This window comes from Siphateles boraxobius, unplaced genomic scaffold (assembly GCF_051911475.1).
Source record: "Siphateles boraxobius isolate OS27281-9 unplaced genomic scaffold, OSU_SipBor_1 73, whole genome shotgun sequence".
NCBI lineage: Eukaryota > Metazoa > Chordata > Actinopteri > Cypriniformes > Leuciscidae > Siphateles > Siphateles boraxobius.
The window spans coordinates 1,580,051-1,600,445 of NW_027509201.1; the positions used below are offsets into that span (position 1 = coordinate 1,580,051).

The 20,395-nt window shown below is 35.7% G+C and overlaps 1 protein-coding gene across 6 annotated transcripts in view; it reads right to left on the reverse strand.

Annotated features, from left to right (window-relative positions):
• LOC143724383 (signal-induced proliferation-associated 1-like protein 2) overlaps window positions 1-20,395 on the reverse strand; it is a 143,904-nt gene that overhangs the window by 59,232 nt on the left and 64,277 nt on the right. For all 6 annotated transcript variants that reach the window (XM_077217365.1, XM_077217363.1, XM_077217362.1 and 3 more), the window contains exons 5-8: window positions 12,644-12,818; window positions 11,839-11,942; window positions 9,908-10,065; window positions 8,287-8,863 (exon numbers count right to left, since the gene is read on the reverse strand). In XM_077217365.1, coding sequence (XP_077073480.1) covers window positions 8,287-8,863; window positions 9,908-10,065; window positions 11,839-11,942; window positions 12,644-12,818 — 1,014 coding nt within the window. The remainder of the gene's footprint in view (window positions 1-8,286; window positions 8,864-9,907; window positions 10,066-11,838; window positions 11,943-12,643; window positions 12,819-20,395) is intronic.

A 20,395-nucleotide genomic window follows, 5' to 3' on the forward strand; every position in this document is an offset into this window, starting at 1 on the left:
ATCTATCTATCTATCTATCTATCTATCTATCTATCTATCTATCTGTCTGTATATCTATAAAAGTAAATATAATGTTCAAATAGCTTCCAGCATCTTGAACTGCTAGCTGGCACAGTTTTTGTTGTAGTAAAGCAGACACAGGAAGTCAAACACGAGGGCATGATTAGCATAAGCAGTGAGCAGACCTATCCTGTCCTTGATATTCATTGGCTCATTCCGTATGCAAATGTCTTGTCCTCCAGGAGCAGAGCTGGATGCTCTACAGGTACAGGATGTCATGCACACACACACACACACACACAGCGAGCCCCTGAGGTGAGAGCGTTTGGCTTGTCTGTCGCAGTGTGTGATGTATGGGGGGGGGGGGGGGGGGCTCTGAGAAACCAGGTTTGAAACACCCTCAGCCTGTGTGCCGACCCGCGGCGCCATGACTTTGAAGACACATGGATGAAGGGGAGGAACACAGAGATCCTTCATTTAATAAGCCAGACGATGATGTTTACCAAAGCATCACAACCTCTATTTTAACACCCACCAAATCCACACAGCTTGGCACTGAGGATGGAAATGGGAAATTAATAATCTCATAAATTTGAATAAAACCAGCCACACCCACAGGAGACTGAACTGAACTTTGAACTACAATGAATTGTAATTCAAAGATATTCTCACAACAGATGATTTACATAATCAATCTGAAATCTGAATTATTTATGTACTGACGTGATAACATTCATATTATTTACATCAATTCAATACTCATTAATAAACTAAAATATTAACCTACATGAAATGCCATGCATTAAATATAATTCATTACATGTTACCATTGAAAATAGCTTAACCAAAATATATGTAAAAATGCATCATGAAAAGAAAATGCAAGATGTTTTAATAATTAATAGGGTATAAAAATGTATAAATCAATACATATATAATTTAATATACAAAAATAAAAACGTAGAATTTATATTTATTCCAACTACTTTATACACAATAAAGTCCTTATTAGCATTAAAAATGTATAAAAATGTACTTCAGTTATATGAATGAAGTTCTGCTATCTTAAATTAAATGTCAAAAGTAATGTCTCAAATACTTAATTATATTAAATACTAATAAATATTTTATGTATCCTTAATAAACATTAATGGTACTAAATTTGTGTGTAAAAAAAAAAGCTAAATTTGAAAGATTCAGACAATAGATATTCTTCCTCTGCTTTGCTGCACGCAGCTTCAAAATGAAGACGCTGGTTCCTAATATGAACAAAATCCCATTGTGTCACTAACTGGGGAATATCTAATCTCCATCAAATCAACTAAGCGCTCAGACAGGTGACCCGGGGCTCGTCTCATTATGACTCTGAGCGGCTCCCGAATGAGAAACATCTGTTCTGGGAGCGTTGCGTCTGACGGCAGTCGCAGTGCAGAGTACACACGCTGCCTTCAGGAAATGAGGCCAAAAACAGGAGTGATGCTAATCCCACATGTGCTTAATCCCGGGAGATCTCCCTGTCCCCAAACCATCCAGGTAACCCACAGGAGCTCATCAGTCACAGCACCATATTACAGCTTTCTCTGCCTATCTATGTCCTCACTGCTGATAAACAAGGAAACCTCATAGTAAATCAATAGCTCTGATCCAAAACATAGTGTGCAGTCTATACCTATACAGGATTTTAAAGAGACAAAAACAAACTGCTTCAAATGGTATACTAAAACCTACTAAACTATCCATCCTATATACATTTCACAGAAATTCATACTGTATAAAAGGCTTAAAGGAGAACTCCGGCGCAAAATGAACCTGGGGTGTAATAACACATCGGTACCGAGTCGACTGTTCTCTGGGATTTGTTTTCATGATAATCGAGTTTAAAGAGTTTTATCTCTAAAAACTGTTTAGCTTATAACGCTAGTATATGGGGCATATAATAAGTAAAAAGAGATCGCTAGTTAATACCACTAACAAGGCTCAAAATAGCCCCACACTAACACGGTAGCTTAATGAGGGTCTCTACATACAAACTAGAGCCCGACCGATATATCGGCGGGCCGATATTATCGGCCGATTTTAGGCATTTTCCTAACTATCGGTATCGGCATTTATAATGGCCGATAAATGAATATTTTAAAAAATGCGGGTACGGTGATTCATGTAAGGGTGGCGCTGCCAATAAAGCACCTAAAAGCTGTCACAAGAACTGGCAAAAATAGTGATTATGAATACAACAAATATAGCAAGGAGACATTTTAATTGTTTATTAATAAACAAGTGTTTTCAGTCAGTGTCAGCCAAAGATGAAGTTGACGATGCTGACTCGCGATCTTCAGTGAGCGCGCGCCAGAGAGAAATGCACATTTCATACGATTACATGAGTCTGTCTGTCTTTCATTTTGAATTGTTCTGTTTAAAAGTAGACATTTCAATATAGATATATTTCAATTCTCAGGTCTATACGCTGAGTTTCGGTTCATGAGACGAGCTCCAGTTCACCCGCAGGCGCCTCCGTGTCGAGATTATCTATCGTCTGCTAAATTTACTTCTTATAAATTAAATCCAGGCAAATGGCTGATGAAACATTGATTAAAATTAAGATACAATTAATACAAAACGAAATTCACTTTGAAACGAAAGGTTTTGTGCTTTCTGTTTGATGTCTATGTGAAAGTTTCAAAGCATTAGTGCCGCTTTCAGAGCGCTCACGTCCGTAGTGCTGAACTGTCGCGTCTGTAACATTGTTTTTTCCTCATAAATGCAAACACGAAAAATAAAATAAAATAAAATAAAATGAATATTTTATGTAGCCTGTGGAGACTGAGAGCCAACCCTTCTTCATCCGGTGGGTAGTAGCCTACTTGTGATTTGCGCAGTGTAATTCACAGAATTGATTTCTCTGCTACCAGCCTCTGTCACGTATTGTGTGAGCTTGTGACTATTGCAAGCGCGCAGCTAAGAAGTCCTGATTATATTGTCTGCTATATTTAGGCCTTCTTCTTATTTATTAAGGCAATTGGTTGATGAAACATTGATTAAACTGCGTGGCGCGAGCGATCTCCGACAGTAAACTGATTCTGCTTTGTCTAGGGTAAACAGCTGTTGCGACGCGAGCAGTAACGGCCGCGTCCGGTGTAGACACAGTGTTAAAGCTCATTCTGCCTGATAACGCTACGTTACAACATCAAGCAATATTCCAAAAATGTATATAATTATAACACTTTATATAGGGCCATTTTGCATTAAGATTAGCCTAGTTTCACGTTTAGTACATTTTGCTTACTAATTATTTAAAATAGTATAAAAGTACTGTACATATGTAATTAAAAACGTTTTCATTATGATATTATTCATTTTACTTTAGTAAAAAGATCTGAGTTCTTCCTCCACTGGTAGAGATTAGAGGAATTAAGAGTAAAAATAGAAGATAATAAGGTTTTGTCAGTGACACTTTTTATATATTTATTGATACAAGTTATGACTAAATTAAAAGACAAAGTCGTCGTTAGTGAAGATTATGCAACAGTATTTAGAATATAATATAATATAATATAACATGCAATGTAAACTAGTTTGGTTACAGCTCAGCTGTATAATTCTCATTCTATCATTCCCCCTGCCTCCATTACATATCTGTGTCACACAAGTGTTTGATTACCACATTTGAGTGATCATTGCAAAACGTGTTTATAAAATATATTTATTCTGTTTATAGCTACTGTGTAAAGTACCCATCAAAAGTTTGTACATACCAATAGGAAAGTGTCCAAACTTTTGACTGGTATACTGTACTATAATACACATAAATAATATTGCTACTGTATTATAATATACACATAAAGAATATCGGCCGATATATCGGTATCGGGCTTTTTTTACTCCCTAATATCGGTATCGGCATCGGCCCCCAAAAATCCATATCGGTCGGGCTCTAATACAAACCGAAGCACTGAGAACTTTGCAAGTGTTTGTAACACTTACGAACGGCGTGCTACGAGCTGAACAGTGACTTGGAATCTCACAGTTCAGCTCACGTAGCACGGCGTTAGTGGTTCGAATGGTCGAGGCTGTTTCCCAAAGATGGCTCCTGCCTGTATACGCGATGGTACTGTCTTTATAAAGTATATTATTATTAAACTGTCTGTACATTTACAAAGTTGTCAGTGCTTCGGTTTGTATGTAGAGACCCTCATTAAGCTACCGTGTTAGTGTGGGGCTATTTTGAGCCTTGTTAGTGGTATTAACTAGCGATCTCTTTTTACTTATTATATGCCCCATATACTAGCGTTATAAGCTAAACAGTTTTTAGAGATAAAACTCTTTACACTCGATTATCATGAAAACAAATCCCAGAGAACAGTCGACTCGGTACCGATGTGTTATTACACCCCAGGTTCATTTTGCGCCGGAGTTCTCCTTTAAGTGAGATTTTTTTTCTAGAGAATTAGATGGTACCAATAATAATTGATTTTTGTAATATATAAATAAATAAATATTTATGTTTTTAATACAAAAAACAATTATATATTAATATTACTATATTATACTATTTGTTGAATTTTTTATATATTAAAATGTTATATATTTAATATTTATTAATAATATTAGGAATGCATAAACAAATATAAACACACACACTTATATATATATATATATATATATATATAAATATAAATAACATAAATATTTATGCGTAAAAACATATGACAATACATTATCATAAATACATTTTATACATAAAAAAAATATAATCTTTTTTAAATAAATTTACAAAATACAAGTGAAATAATATACATATATTATTATTTAATATAATATATTAGCTAAACATAATATATCATATTATAAATACTAATAGTAATTCATATATATGTATTTGTTTTTAATTAATTATTTAAAAAATGAAACATTATTTTTGTATAATATTACAATATTATTGAAATATTATTTCATGTTTTTAAAATACCCTAAATATGCTAGAGTGATTTCTTTGACAACTGCGCCGCGTCTCGCTCCTCTTGCAGGATTACGTCACTAAAATGTGGATTAGAAAAGGACTACAGGGACTAAGGGAGCCTTTGAGTCACATTATTTATGGGAAATGGTATCCAAGAAGCTCCTACAGCCTAGACGGAATCTGAAAGCCAAATACTAACAGACCCGAGTGAGTTTAACTGGCCTGGGCATTGACAAGAGCCAAGAACATAGATCAGGACCACCGCCAAGAGTAACACTAGACCCGCACCGGTCAAACACGCTGGCCATCGATATTACTCCAGAGGAATCTTGGAAGAAGATTATGATGGTTTCAGAAGGCACAGATTTCATCAGGCCCAGTTCTTCACAGGTAGTCGTGAACATATGTACAGGAAGAAGATGAAAATGTGTAATTACAGATACTTTCTGATAAAACTCTAAGCCTGAATTTCCCCAAAGAATAGTCATTAAGGAATAATTAGACCGTTACCCAAGATAAAACGACCACAACTGGAAGCACTCGCTTCTCCAGCCACGAGAGGAAAAGAATTAGCATGTTTTCACTCAACCGGATTGGGTTTTGGTAAAAGGGAAAGGACTGAGATGAGAAGATAGACATCTGAATGAAAGTATCCTGAAGACACATTAAAAAGATGAACAGGAATAGAGCATCATGGGAGATTTGGTTGCTAGTTTAAATTCTAAATGAAACATGCACTACTGTTCAAACGTTTGAAGTCTGTAAGATTTTATTTGTCATATTTCACTGTTTCTAAGCAGCTTTAGCGAGATTCATAATATATATTAAGGTAATAAAATTGTCATAATTTACTGACCCTCAAGTTGTTCCAAACCTGTATGAGTTTCTTTCTTCTGCTGAACACAAAAGAAGATATTTTGAAGAATGTCAGTAACCACACAGTTCCATAGTATAGAAAATATGTACGTATACAATGGAAGTCAATGTGTACCAGCAACTGCGTGGTTACTGACATTCTTCAAAATATCTTCTTTTGTGTTCAGCAGAAGAAAGAAACTCATACAGGTTTGGAACAACTTGAGGGTCAGTAAATAATAATTTTCATTTTTGGATGAACTATCCCTTTAATGGTCAATACCATGTTTTGAATTGGATGCATTTTTTTATTATCATCTCCTGCACTGCATCAAGTCACCCGTATTATAGCGGTCATCGTTCAAATTAATCCACAATTCATATTAACTATGTAATGTAATTCAAAGTAGATATGGTTGGGACAGACTTTCACCTTTCACCAAATCTTGTTTACATGAAATAAGCAGGTTTGAACTTACAGACTTTTTACTACTAGCTTCGAAGAACCTAACCAATCTGGATCATGTCAAATCATCAACAGTAAAATCCAGATAACAGAGTAATCCACAAACAAAGAACTACTGTAGGGAAAAGCAGATGTTGTTCACGGACAGCAAATGAAAACCATCGGCTGGCATTATGCAAATGTATTACAAACATACATAGGTTTGTGCTGGAAGTAAGACTGGAAATTACTGACTCGTTTCAACAGTTCAGAAAGAGTTATTTCTTTTGGGAGATGATAACTTCATTTATCTGCACTTTGATCTTTGAAACTTTGCAGACCTTGTACATTCACAAACAGCTATACAAGTGAAACTCGAAACATTAGAATATCATGCAAAAGTTATAATTTTGATGATTATGGCTCACAGCTTATAAAAACCCCAAATTCAAAATATCAGAAAATTAGAATATTACATGAAATCAATTTAAAAAAAAAGGATTTTAAACACAGAAATGTCGGCCCTCTGAGACGTATAATCATGCATATGTATGATTATATATACTAAATATATTAGTTTCACCTTTTAATTTGAATTACTGAAATGCATGAACTGTTGAATATATGAACAGGCGAATGATCGAGTTTCACCTGTATAACACTCTACACGAAAGGTAAATAAATAAATAAAATCCAAACTGTGGCAGAAAGTAGTCTTTGCTAATGTCTAAATATATATCCAAATGCAATACCTCATAAAATGAAGTAATTATATGGATGGGACGGTATGAAAATGTCATATCACGATTATAGTGACCAAAATTATCGTGATTATCAATATTATCACGGTTTTGTTAAAACGAGATGAAAGTGTTCAAAAAGAACTGATGCTCACACTAAAAACATTTCAACAAGTTTTATATTTGAAAATCAACATACAACATATAAAACAAGCAGCTCTATGCACTTTCTAAAGCAAGATTCTGTGGCATTTCCTTCCTTATAATGACCGTCGTCAATAGCAACGCATTATAACTCCGCGCATATCCATGTATATCACACAACGTATATCACACTCTCATTTCATTCAAAAACTTGCCGTCTTGCGTCACCATTTTTGATTGTTTTGAAAATGAAATCAGAGTTGATTTTGTTTACAGAGTTTAATAATATTGTTGCAATCATCTTGTCTGGATGAGTTTTGTCCGCTGTACAAAATGGATTTAACGTTAACGGCTAAGATTTAAAACATTAATCTCAATTCAATATATCCCTTAATTATATGGTAAAAAAAAAAATCTGTGTAATAAGTGTACAATGAATATACATTATTATCTCTTAAACGTCACTCTTAATAGTCTTGTTTGAACTTGTTCGTTCGTCTTTGGCTCAAAGCCACTTATTGCTGCGAACTTTTCTTCGCGGAAGCTTCATGTTTATGTCAAGTGAGTGAGAAAATATTTCAACTCAAAACAACATTTTGTGCCCAATTATTTCCCAGACGTAGTTTTAGTATTGAGATCAAAGTTAACTTGCCTTGCGTTCGCTACAACAGTGTGTGATGGTCACACAGGACGACTCTGTGTTTTCCACTATTGCAGCGAATTTTTTGTGCATGTTCTGCAGACAGGGTGACCATCCTCGATTAAGTTTCCCTAAGGGCTTTTGTAAAAGCAAAAATATGACCACACCTCAGATTTGGTCCTCTTAAAAGGCTGAAAAATCTCCCGAGCACGGTCAACGCCTTCTGTCATTCCTTCTCCAATAAAAAAAAACCCAACATTGCACGCTGCGCCCCTGCGTCAAACTGTTGATGCCTGGACAGGATTTATGTTATTAAAATCGCAATAATCAAACACGGTTTTAATGATAATTCAATTTTAAACGATAATACTAACCGTCAGTACATTTTATCGTGGTTTATAGTAAAACCGGTAATCGACCCATCCCTAAATTATACCCAGGGAAACCTAGTGGGCAATATGCATTTACAGTAAAGCGTGTAGTTAAAGAAGAAGAATGCTCTTACCTCAAGTCTTTGTACGATCTCTCTAATGTCCTCTCCACAGTTGTCGTGCGCGGAAAACATCACACACTCTCCGCGTTCATAGAAGATCTTGATGCTCATGACGCCGGAAGACCAACCGATGACATCCCGACAGGAGCAGTTAAAAATCACATTCTTGGACTCCTCCTCGATCAGCACGATGAACTCGTTGGAGATCCCCAGCAGGCACTGCACATCCGCAGACTGTCCGAAGTCTCGTGCCACGACGCTCCAGGTGACGGCGCCTACGCTGTGCAGATGCGCGTCCCTGCGCGGCTTCACGCGCTCCTTCTTCTTGGCCCCGAGCGTGATGAAGCTGAACTTCACCGCAGAGTCCACCGTGGTTGTGCTCACGAAGTTCTCTGCGAGGTCCTTGAGATACTCCTGCCGCGTGCGGGTCGCCATGGCACGAAACTTCTCGGATTTGTGCGCCGCGTTTTCCCCGTTGATCACCTTGGCCAGCAGGAAGTCCCTGAAGACGGCGGACTTGGGAAAGGTCACGGCTTTAGGAATGGGAGGGCCGAACGGAGGCACGTCTTTCGATCGGGAAACGGCAACACTGCAAAGAGAGATTGGAGTGTGTGGTGTAGCTAATGCAGTTCTACATGACTCAAGATGCACTTCACGGATCCAAAAACATTTAAAAGAAATAGCAAAACTCATCATTTCTTTCTTCCATGGAACACAAAGAAGATATATTTTGCAGATCTTTCACAATGAAAGCAGCAGTGAATATGGACTGACTCCAAAAATAACAAAATATTAAAGTAGTCCATATGACTTGTGGGCTAAATTTTAGTCAAACAACAAATTTTCTGATTAACCGATTGAAATATATATTGTCATTTACTGAGAACACAAGGACATATTCAAATGTTCAGATTTTTATGCTGCACGTTTTTTTTTAATGCTGAAAGCTTTTATTTTTATATTCAGTTATATAAGAGTTATATTCAGTTATATTCATATATTATATTCAGTTTTCATTTTAATTTTAGGTTAAGTTTTGGCAATTTTGTTATGTGCTTTTGTCATTTGCATTATTATTTTTAAACATGTCTGTATTTATATATCTTTAAAATGTATATATTTATATAGATATTTCAGTTGTAGTTTTAGTGATTTTAGTGCTTCAACTTGAACTTATTTCAGATAGTTGCCAAGGAAACATTTAAAAAAAAAGAAAATTACAATATTTCTAAATTCCTAGCTTTTAAAGTTAACATTTTTCATTTAATATTTATATTTAAATTTTATTTCAGCTTCAGAAATTATGTTGTGCTTTAGTCATTTTTATTAGTTTCATGTAACAAATTGGTTTAATTAAGGGTTTTGCCTGCCAACAAAGATGACATCAATCCAGTTCAATTCAGCTAATATGTACTGAAAGAAACTCCAATGAATAAAAAAAATAGAACAAATTATATTTTCAATCCTTGCCTTTAGACACATTATTGATTCCATTATTAATGTAAATTCTAAAGTTTCATTGATACTTTTCTCTAACAGACATCAATTGTAAATAGAATCACTCAATATCTATCATAATTTACACCGTAAATCAAAGGCATCGTTCTCAGACAGACGTCTGCGCTTCACTTGCCTGTAGCAGACATTCTCAGTGCAGGGATTGTGAACTTTAACGATGACGAACACATGCTGGAAATGGGACCGGATGTTTTTGGGTGTGAAGGGCAAGGCACCGGGCTCCTGAAACACGATGGTGACGATGTCATTTCCTATGTGCCTCTTTCTGAGCAGCTGGTGAGAGAAGAGAACAAACAAAAGTGAATGGACTCTACAGTGTCCATGTTCAAAGAACAGTTCAAACACCAGCATAAACAGGAAGTGAGGGTTTAGGAAAAGTGAAACTTTGTATTGGCAAGTCCATCAGCCCTGAAAAAAGATGACATATCAATACAGTTCATAGTACAATATGTACTAAAAGAAACTGATGAATTAAAAATACAACAAAAACACACTTTTTTAAATCAGGGTTCATTAACACTTGCCAATTGCCAAATGAGTGTTAGTTAAATAAATAAATAAACAACAATAATAATTGTAATTTTATGTTGTTAAAAATATTGCATAATACTATTTTAACAGCCTGTAAATTTGTATATATATATATATATATATATATACAATTTATTTTCATCTAAAATTAGCAGATGTGGTAAAAAGTTCATATTGGACCCTGTTTGTAATACAAGTTTTGCTGGAAGGATTTCCATTGTGTTTGGCTCTTCAATCAAGCCAGTCTGAGGAGGTTTAAAGACTTAGAATTAAAGAAAAGAAACAGATTAAAAATATAATAGAGAAATATTTGTTAAAAGTGCAAATAATCACCAGCAATGTGCCATCTGGTGTAATGTTGGTGCCATAAATGACACCGAAGGCGTCTGCAGATGCTGTGGAAGACTATTTCAAATCTCTTAAGCTCATGCATAAGTATCTGATTCTGGATTTTTTTTTTTTAGAACAGTCGGCTTTGATATCTCAAAGATGTTCAATGGCGACAGAGTCAGGAACTTAATATATTCTCTTAACCCTGAGCCGCTCTATAGGGACGTCATATTAACTGTGTGCCTGCCTTCCTGTGAGTGGCCAAGGGTTACAAACAGGATTATGTTTGAGACGGGAGGATGAGAAGACGAGAGGCTGAACTGTGCTCGAGTCTCCTGGAAGCTTACGGCCAGGGATTTATTCGCTAATCCTGCACAATCGAATAGAATTGAAGCTGGAGAAGAAAAAGACAGAAAATCTTCTAATCCTGCCAATCGACTGTCAGAGACACAAGTGACAGTGATGCGGCTGGAGTGGCTCCACTACTAAGTTTATGCATTTGATAGACTATAAACCTATTATGATATTAAAAAAACATATCAAATATATCTAATGGGATTACATTTAATGCATTTACCAAATTTGACTATTGTAATTGGAAATCAAAGCCAGACTTTTAAGAAAAGTGAAGTTATCTGCATTCTGCAGGTGTGGCAAAATCCCAGTGAATTCCAGCTTTATCACATATTACTTTGTTTACTTCCCTAAAAAGATGCTTTAAAATGCATACGCACACACTGTTGAAATATATAAAATAAAAAAATAAATCCTAAAATACCGTACAGTTCAGAAGAGTTAGAAATAATTAGATGTTCAAACCTGAGAGGAACTCTCAATAAATTGTTCAAAAATGGGGAAAAAAATCATAATTATAAATGCTTATATATTCCGATTTAAGTTTATATACTCAGATTCAAATCTATTGTTTGGATTTAAACTATGTTCATAAGTACTACTTTAACTTAACATCATCAACCTAATGATGTTCTCCAGCATGATTTGAGAAAGGATGGATGATGGATGGAAATTAGTTAACTGGGTGTTAAAGAGAACATACCATGAATGTACCCGTCATTATCACACAATAAAAGAAATCAGGGTAATCAGAACCCCTATGTGAAGACATAAGCCAATCACAAGAGAGCTCATTAGCATAAAGAGGAGAACACACACACACACACACACCTGCTGCCTGTTGTTGGGTGTGTAGGGCAGAAGTGTGGACACGTGGAACATCAGCTCATAGTCCTTGTAGGTCGTGTAGAGCGAGTGAGTGCCGGTCGAGTCCGCTGTAATGGAGGACAGTTGTCAACAACAGGACAAACAACACTTTTTGTGTTTGAGACAGAAGGGAACAAAGAGAGGAGAAACAGGACTCGACTTTTTTCTCTGCTGACTTTGAGTTGGTTTTTACTTGCCCTGACAACAGTATATACACACACATACACTCCCCAGCGACATACAAATACACCTTTTCTGGAAAACGATGACATATAATGCTAAACATTTATGATTGGTTTGTAATTTTCAACTCATAACTTCTGCATCAAAAGTCACTCTTTCAATTTCACCAAAATCATCTATGTTAAAGTTGGTGACAAGTTTACGAAACAAAACAACAATGTTGATAGATTTTAATTGAAGACTAGTTTAAAGGTGCTCTAAGCAATGTTGGGTGACGTCACTTCTTGTTAACGTTCTAAGTATTGTCAAACAAAACGGAGGCTAGCTAGGAAATATTTACATGTGTATATACTGTGTATATATATATAATTTAATTTAAAATATAAATATTTTATGTATAAATAAAAAAATTCTTAAATATATAAATGCACGTGTGTGTATTTATATATACAAAATAATTATACACAGTTCACACACATATAAACAAACTTTTATTTTGGATGCGATTAATTGTTGCACAGCCCTAATATACATAATATCTAAACGCAGTGTGTTGTATGTACATGGTGTGAGCATTAACACATACTCTTGTTGTCCAGCTGTGCTCTATACTTGCTGAAGCTCTTCAGCCGGACTCTCTGACCCAGCAGATCCAGGAACTCGTCCAGCGCCGGCCCGGCGTTCTCATTATTGTACATCTCCTCCTCTGTGCTCTGACCCGCTTTACAGTACAGGACGCCCACTTTGTGCTGGAAACTCAGCTGCAACAATATCAAACACACACAAATTAGTTTTATTACTGATCGAACATCAAGAAAACTCAACCCAGTTATTAATTTAGGCTGCACTTTATTTTGAGGTGACGCTGCATTGAAGTTATATTAATTAACTACATGTTCTTACAGGTTACAGGTTTAGGTTAGTTACTTGTAATTATGCATTTTATTACTATTGAAAGTACATGTAGTATTATATTACGTTATATTATACTATATATCGGTATTAAATGTTTTACATAAATTTTTCATATATATATATATATATATATATATATAAAATCAATCTGTATCATTCTGAATACTTTTTTATAATTGTTTTTACATATATTTTACAATTTAATATATATATCATAATATATAGTTTAAAATAGTTTAATATACTGTATGTATATATATATATACACTATTTTTAACATTTACAATTTTTTTATACTGCACTGTCTTTTCTCCAATGATTGCCATTTGCAATACTGCGTTTTGTTTACCTTTTTAATTTCTAAAAATGCTTTTGCTTCAAAATCAAAGTTTGTAATGCTTTGATTCATGTAATGCATGTTTGTAATACTACATGATTTTTGATTCATCTCAAGAGTGTTAATATCATATCAGAAAATTGCTTCTTTTTTTTTATCTCATTGGAGAAATGAATGTGAAAACCCTTCCGGAAGCAGCGATGCTGAAAAAAGCTCGGGCACTGTTGTGCTCATATCATCGTGTGTGTGTTTTACACAGTTTAACAGCGCTGGATGACGACACTAGCCGTTTGCTGGTGTTTAGTCTTCGAGTCGTGAGAAGTCTCCACTGTCCCGAGGGCTGATGGGTACAGAAGAGGCGCAGTGATGTCACAGGATATCGTTATGTAAAACACTCGGCTCAAAGGGAAACGGGGATAACTGACTTTCTTTCTCTCTATTACGGTTTCTGCTTTCTTGTGGTGTTTCATGTCATTCAGAGGCTTATCTGTGTCTGAGAGCCGTATTGACCTTTTTGTTATGAACAGATAGAAGAATATGTTTCATAACTGTTATCCTCTCTGCTGTATGTTTGATTAATATAGCGGGATAGAATGGAAAACATCTGTGCCAAAGATTTCAGACTTGGATATAGAGATTGTCTGTCTATTTTGAGTCAGAGTTTCAAACCCTAGTGAGCTGCCTTGGTGTCCACTGTCTGACTAGTTTGTTTGCTTTTAAGGGTACAAAGGCTAAATATGCACTAGACAGATGTCTTTGACCATTGCAACATGAGTGTTGCATTTTTAAGATGGCATGTCGAGAAAAGTTAAAAATGCATCTATTATTTTATTCCACCATGGCAGGAGAGGATAACAGTTATGAAACATATTCTTCTATCTGTTCATAACAAAAAGGTCAATACGGCTCTCAGACAATTAGGCTATTTATGAAAATAATTGGGTTACAATTAGACTAATTGGGTAACAATTAGGCTATTTATGAAAATATATAATGCATTAGAATAAACATTATGAATACCTTTATAATGCATTATATATTTTCATAAATAGCCTAATTGTAACCCAGGTTAAAATGCATTACAATATTTGCAGATTCTGCTACATCTAAAATGTTTTAGTTTTTAATGCATTATATTTTTTTAATGAATGAATAGATAAGTGTTATAATGTATTATAATTATGCTTACAAAAGACCATACAGTGCATTACATGGCATAATTAATGCATGAGAAATCATTTTATAGTGCATTATATGAAGGGTTTAAGTGTTTTACTGTTTTATTATTGTGTTTTATTATTATTTATTTATTAAGTGGGCATCTTACTAGGGTTTGTAACAGAACTTTAGACTTTTTGATGCTGTTGAAATTGAATCTGACGTGAGGAAGCAAGCGCGTGACATCACTGTTTGCTCATGACTTCTCGTGTTAAATTTGCCCCTCTGTGTTTTTGACTCCTGCAAGCATTTTATGTTTTCTCACCATATGCTTTGTCTAAAAACTGCCTGTTGGCCGTATACCTACCCATTCAGAATGTGTCAGTGGTTTGGAAGTCGTCATTTACCTCTTTTATAACTCGAGTTTACTGCACTTATCCCAGTGTGTGTGTGTGTGTGTGTGTCCTCTAAAGCCAAGTAGGGCATCTCCTCTGAACTGCATTAGCGCTGCTCGAGTAGATGCAGTGGAAGTCACTGGCTGTTCCTAATCCAAAACAGTCGGATGAAGGTTTCAGAGAACAAGGTCGCCATGACAACAGCATGGTTTCCAAGCTGGGAATACTTGACCCGCGTAAGAGAGTGGAGTCTGATTCCTGAGCGCTGAAATATCAGCCGTTTTCCTCTGCCTCATCAGAGACGTTAGGCGCATCTGAACTGGGTTACGGTTGCGTAAGGAACGCTTCGCTGCGAGGACAGGGCTTCTGATGGCATTTCATCACGTCTTACTGTGGGATTGGGACTGTTTGTTCCTGAAGAGACTTCTGTAGCAACTCCCTTCCCATCAAATGAAATGCTAGAGATTTAGTGTTTGAATCCAGATTGACTGATTCAGTAACTGAAGAACACAGGTAGTGTGCTAACGGTGGTTTTATGTATATTTTGGTCACTTGTCCGCTAATGGTCAGACTTTTTGCTATCGGGATCCACTTTGCAGCTTATTCTGCTTATGCTGTAGAAGTACAGAAAGTATTTCAGCTAGAACTATAAGCAGAACACAGTTCATCCTGGATACTGTATATCTCTTCACTTGTTTTTAAATGCCTCCTCAAACCAATCTTGTTGTCTTAGCTAAAACGAAGACGTTTTTGTCAATTGAAATATAGCTAAAAAAAATAAATATTATATGAAAAACAGTGAAATGTTGCATTGGCAACTAACTGAAATAAGTTGTATAATAATAATACTTAATACTTCAAATAAAAATGTTGAAGTACTAAAACTGCTAAAATAAAATAAAATAAACAAAAAAGAGCTTAAAAACAAAATACATTTAAAATGAAAACGGAAAATATTCAAATTAAAGCTAATTCAAAATAGTAGCCTCAAACTAATTATTTGCGGGCACAAATGGGGCGGTTGTTGTTTGAGAAACTCGTTTGTAAGTGATCATTGTGCGGCTGTTTTTGTACGTAAATGACACAATACACTTGTAATTTCAGTCAGAACTTGATGTGATCCCACAGACTTCTCGAGTTTACCGTCATCCCATCCAATCCCTCAATTTCCATAATGATATTAAATCCTCATGAATAGCACGTCTCCTCCTGTAGTGTTCGCTGAATCTGTTTGAGCTGATTTCCAGACTGAGCTCTTCTGAAGGGACTCGAGTATCATGTACACATCAGACTTCCTCCAGTCGCAGAAAATAAATGTGCAGCTGCCTGATGATTTCATCTGTGTTTACATGCACTGATGCGTACCTGACTAATGTTTCTCATAAACTATCCCTCGATATGGCTCTTAATGTTTCTTAACAAGGCAATGGAACTTTGCTGGGATTCTCGTTTGACTGCAAAAAGCATTTTTTCTTTGCATCTTCCACATAAATTAAGGTAACAATTTACTTTAATGACGTAGTTACAGTATAATAATATAATATAATATAACAATCTCATTTCTTAAAGGTCCCATATTGTCAAAACTGAAATTTCCTGGCTGCTTTCATGATAACAGAGGTCTAGGGGTTATGAAACTACCATATAAGTTTCAAAACAGTCGATCCACAGACAAATGCACACAGCCTGCATAAAGTACTTGTGCCTTTTCATGAGCTGTTGTGACTTCTGTATAAATGTGATGTCAGAACTACTCAGTCACCGCCTTCACCAATGACGGGTCACTCCGAAAACAACAGGCCCATCAGAAGAAAGGCTCATGAATATTAAGTAGACGGGCCAAAATCAACCTGTTCTTGGCAGAGCTCCTGAGAAAGGAGTTGTAAAAATATATTGACATGGTTTTTGCTACTTATACCGCATATATATATATATTCTTAAGGACATCAAAACCTAAAATAAAACTTGAGAAAGTTATACATTATAGGACCTTTAAGCTTAGCTTCAGAACTCATGGTAAGTCTGGTCTTAAAATGTTGCTTAAGATCAACGGGAAATAAATTAGATCTTCACTTGCAGATCTCTACTGTTGTGCTCTACAGCAAAGTTTTGTTTCTGCTAAGCCGCCACTGATTCAGTCGTCCTGTGAGACAAACACACAAGTGTAAGAGAAGAAGAGAGCAGGACATGGAATGATCGAGTTCACTTCTCATTATCTGTCACCATCAAGTGAGCAGTGAACCTTCCCCGACGCAGCCCAAGGTAACGTGATACGGTTTGTTAGCCATGTGGGCGGCAGACTGGAGGTCTTTAGCACATTATGTGACATAGGTGTTGTTTTTCACACATACTTCCCCAGAGGCGAAGACCACCATTCATCTCCAAACCAGATGATCTTCAGCAGCCAGCTGAACATGCATGTGCTACAGTCAAATACACAAGACAAATACAGCCTTTCCTTAAATGTGATCTATTATGTCCTGTTTCAAAGTCTTTATTTAGTTTTTGGGGTCAAAAACACTTATTTTCCCCCATATTCTGCATTGTTGCAGCTCCTCTCTACCCAGTTTGTCAGTAACGCTCTGGAGTGCGTTTCCCAAAAGCATCGTTGGCCAACCATGGTCGCAAGTTCCGTCATCACCAATTGAGTTCAATGGAAATTGCGACCATAGTTGGCCAACGATGCTTTTGAGAAATCCACTCCTGTTTAGTTCCTGTCTCTATGAAGCCCCTCCTTCTGAAAGCACACAGTGCGACCGATTGGTCGGCTGGATCAGAGTGTTGTGATTGGTCGGGGGCTTCGAGAGTGTTTGGGAAATGTCCCGCCCCTTACCATAACCACCAATTTAACACACTACTAACTAAATCAACCAGGCCCCGCCCCTTTATTCTGCGTATGAAATATTTAAATGAGGAATATTGTGACGTGTTCGTTCCCGGAAGAAACTCAAGACTACAATGGAGGCGTTTCAGGGAGTTCAGAAACACTGACACTGATATAGAGCTTTTTCATGCTCAAACAGCAACATTACACACACTAAAGAAAAGGTTTTTAAAGGTGAAGCATGTCATTTTAGTGGCACTAACAGCAGCAAACGAAATTGCAAAATAACTACATACCGTTTCTGAAGGAAATTTGAGTGGTATGTGCCAAACCAAAACTCAATGCCTGAATTATAAACTTAGTAAGCATGAACGCCTGTACAAAAAACACACTCCGTATCTGAGGCCCACATTATGCTGTCCCAACTGGTAACAATTCAGCGCACGTTATCCAGATTTCCCAGCTCGTGTTGAGAGAACTCCCAGAATCCTTATGAGACGTTGTGTGCCAAACTATATTAAACAGTTGTTAAGCGCTTCGCTGAGTAACTTCGACTAACTAAGAGGGAAAACTACACATGGTCTGCACTAAAACACAAACCTTATGGGACAAACCCGTATATGCTCCTGCAGAGAAACATGAAACTGTAATCAATAAAGTGCTATTTCATCCAGCAATGGAATATATTTTCAATTTTTGTCACTTACTGTATGTAAGAAAAACACCCTGGAAATTTTCTGACAGCTTCAAGCAACAAGATTCATAGCCCGTGTCAATGGGAATCCACAGTTTGACATTCATTTGACTGACTCCCGACTGAGTCTGGTTTCTCAAGGGTTTTCTCCATTCTGTCACCTGATGGAGTTCACGTTCCTCTGGCTTGCTTAGTTGGAGACACTTAATATTCAGCTAAATTATTGATATTGTATGAAAACTGAATTGAAAACTGAACGATGACAATTTTTTGCAGAACTGCTTTTATAGATGAAATGAATAATTTGATGATTGATGATCTTTACAACTGAATCAACACTGAACTGAAGAACAGCTGAAATGCATAATTTTCCTGTTTATCCCTGTAAAGCTGCTTTGAAACAATCTGTATTGTATAAAGCGCTATAAAAATAAATGTGACTTGATTTGATATGACAGGGAGCTATTAAGAAGATATATAGTATTTCCCTAATATCTACACTTCACACTGTTCAATAGTTTCTTCTGTTTTTGTGTAATGTTATGTTGACAAAGGCTGCATTTATTTGATAAAAATACAGTAAAAACAGCAACATTGTGGAATATAATCTTTTTTGTTGGCTCTTTGACAAATTGCTTGTTTCTCTTTTGTAAGTTGCTTTGGATAAAAGCATCAGCTAAGTATACATATATTGCAGTTTAAAATTACAGTTTTATATGTAAATATATGTTAAAATGTAATTTATTCCTGTGATGCAAAGCTGAATTTTCAGCATCATTACTCCAGTCTTCAGTGTCACATGATCCTTCAGAAATCAGTATAATATGATGACCTGATGCTCAAGAAACATTTCTGATTATTATCAATGTTGAAAACAGTTGTGCTGCTTCATATTTAATGGAAACTGTGTTCATTTGTTTTTTCAGGATTCTTCGATGTATAAAAAGTTTAAAAGAACAGTATTTATTTCAAATCTTTTGTAACAATGTAAAATAATTTACTGTCACTTTTAATCAATTTGATGCATCCTTGATGAATAAAAGTATGAAGTTCTTTACTGACCCCAAACTTTGAAATGGTAGTATATGGGCAAAAAGAAATGACTGGGCTTTCCGCTCATATCACAGTCGGTCTATATTTAGCACTCGAGAAAACTTCAATAACCACTTCTCTTTAAAGACGATAATGAAACATTATTGAGAGGGTGGGAATGAAACGTCTCTATCTATGAAATAAAAGTAATTTTGACTATATTCGTCCGTCCTTATTCACATTTCCACTTCAAGTTGGGAAATCAATGGGCGACTGGAGCTGTTATTGATCGAACTATAACATGATATTGGCTGATTTTCTCCCTCAGAATCAAGACGACCATCTGAATCCGTGTTGACAGACGCTCCATGGGAAAAACAGCTCTAGCTATGGTGCTTTTGAGACCCAGTGCTTGTTGATTTTTAGTCATATATAACCATGCACTATTTGCATTAACACTTTCAGAACTGCTGTGTTACAGTTATAACTCAGATTTGTGAGAAACGATGAATCTTTACACAGCCAAGTTAAGGCAGCTCTGTCCCTGCGCAAAATGCAATGTAAAGATACAATGCTGCATTAAAACCAGACTAAATGATGGCTGTTGTGGTAAAAATCATAGTAAAAATAACAATAGAATAAGCAAAAAGATTCAGGCAACATATTGATTGACCACTACAATGAATGTGGCTTATTACTATAAAACATAAGCAAAAGCAATATAATAAAAGAAACTATGCATTAGAGCTACACAATTAATCTAAATCATATTATGAGGATCAAATCACAAAGGCTGCATTTTATTTATATAAATATATGATCCCTACCTGCGGTTTAAATACAGGTTTGACGGTTTAGTGCTTGAAGAAATGAATGCATCTTTTTTCATTGAAATATAAAAATAATATTTCTTATTTTGTTTTAATTTAGTACATTTTATATATTTTATTTATTTATTAATAATAATTAATAATAATAATCGT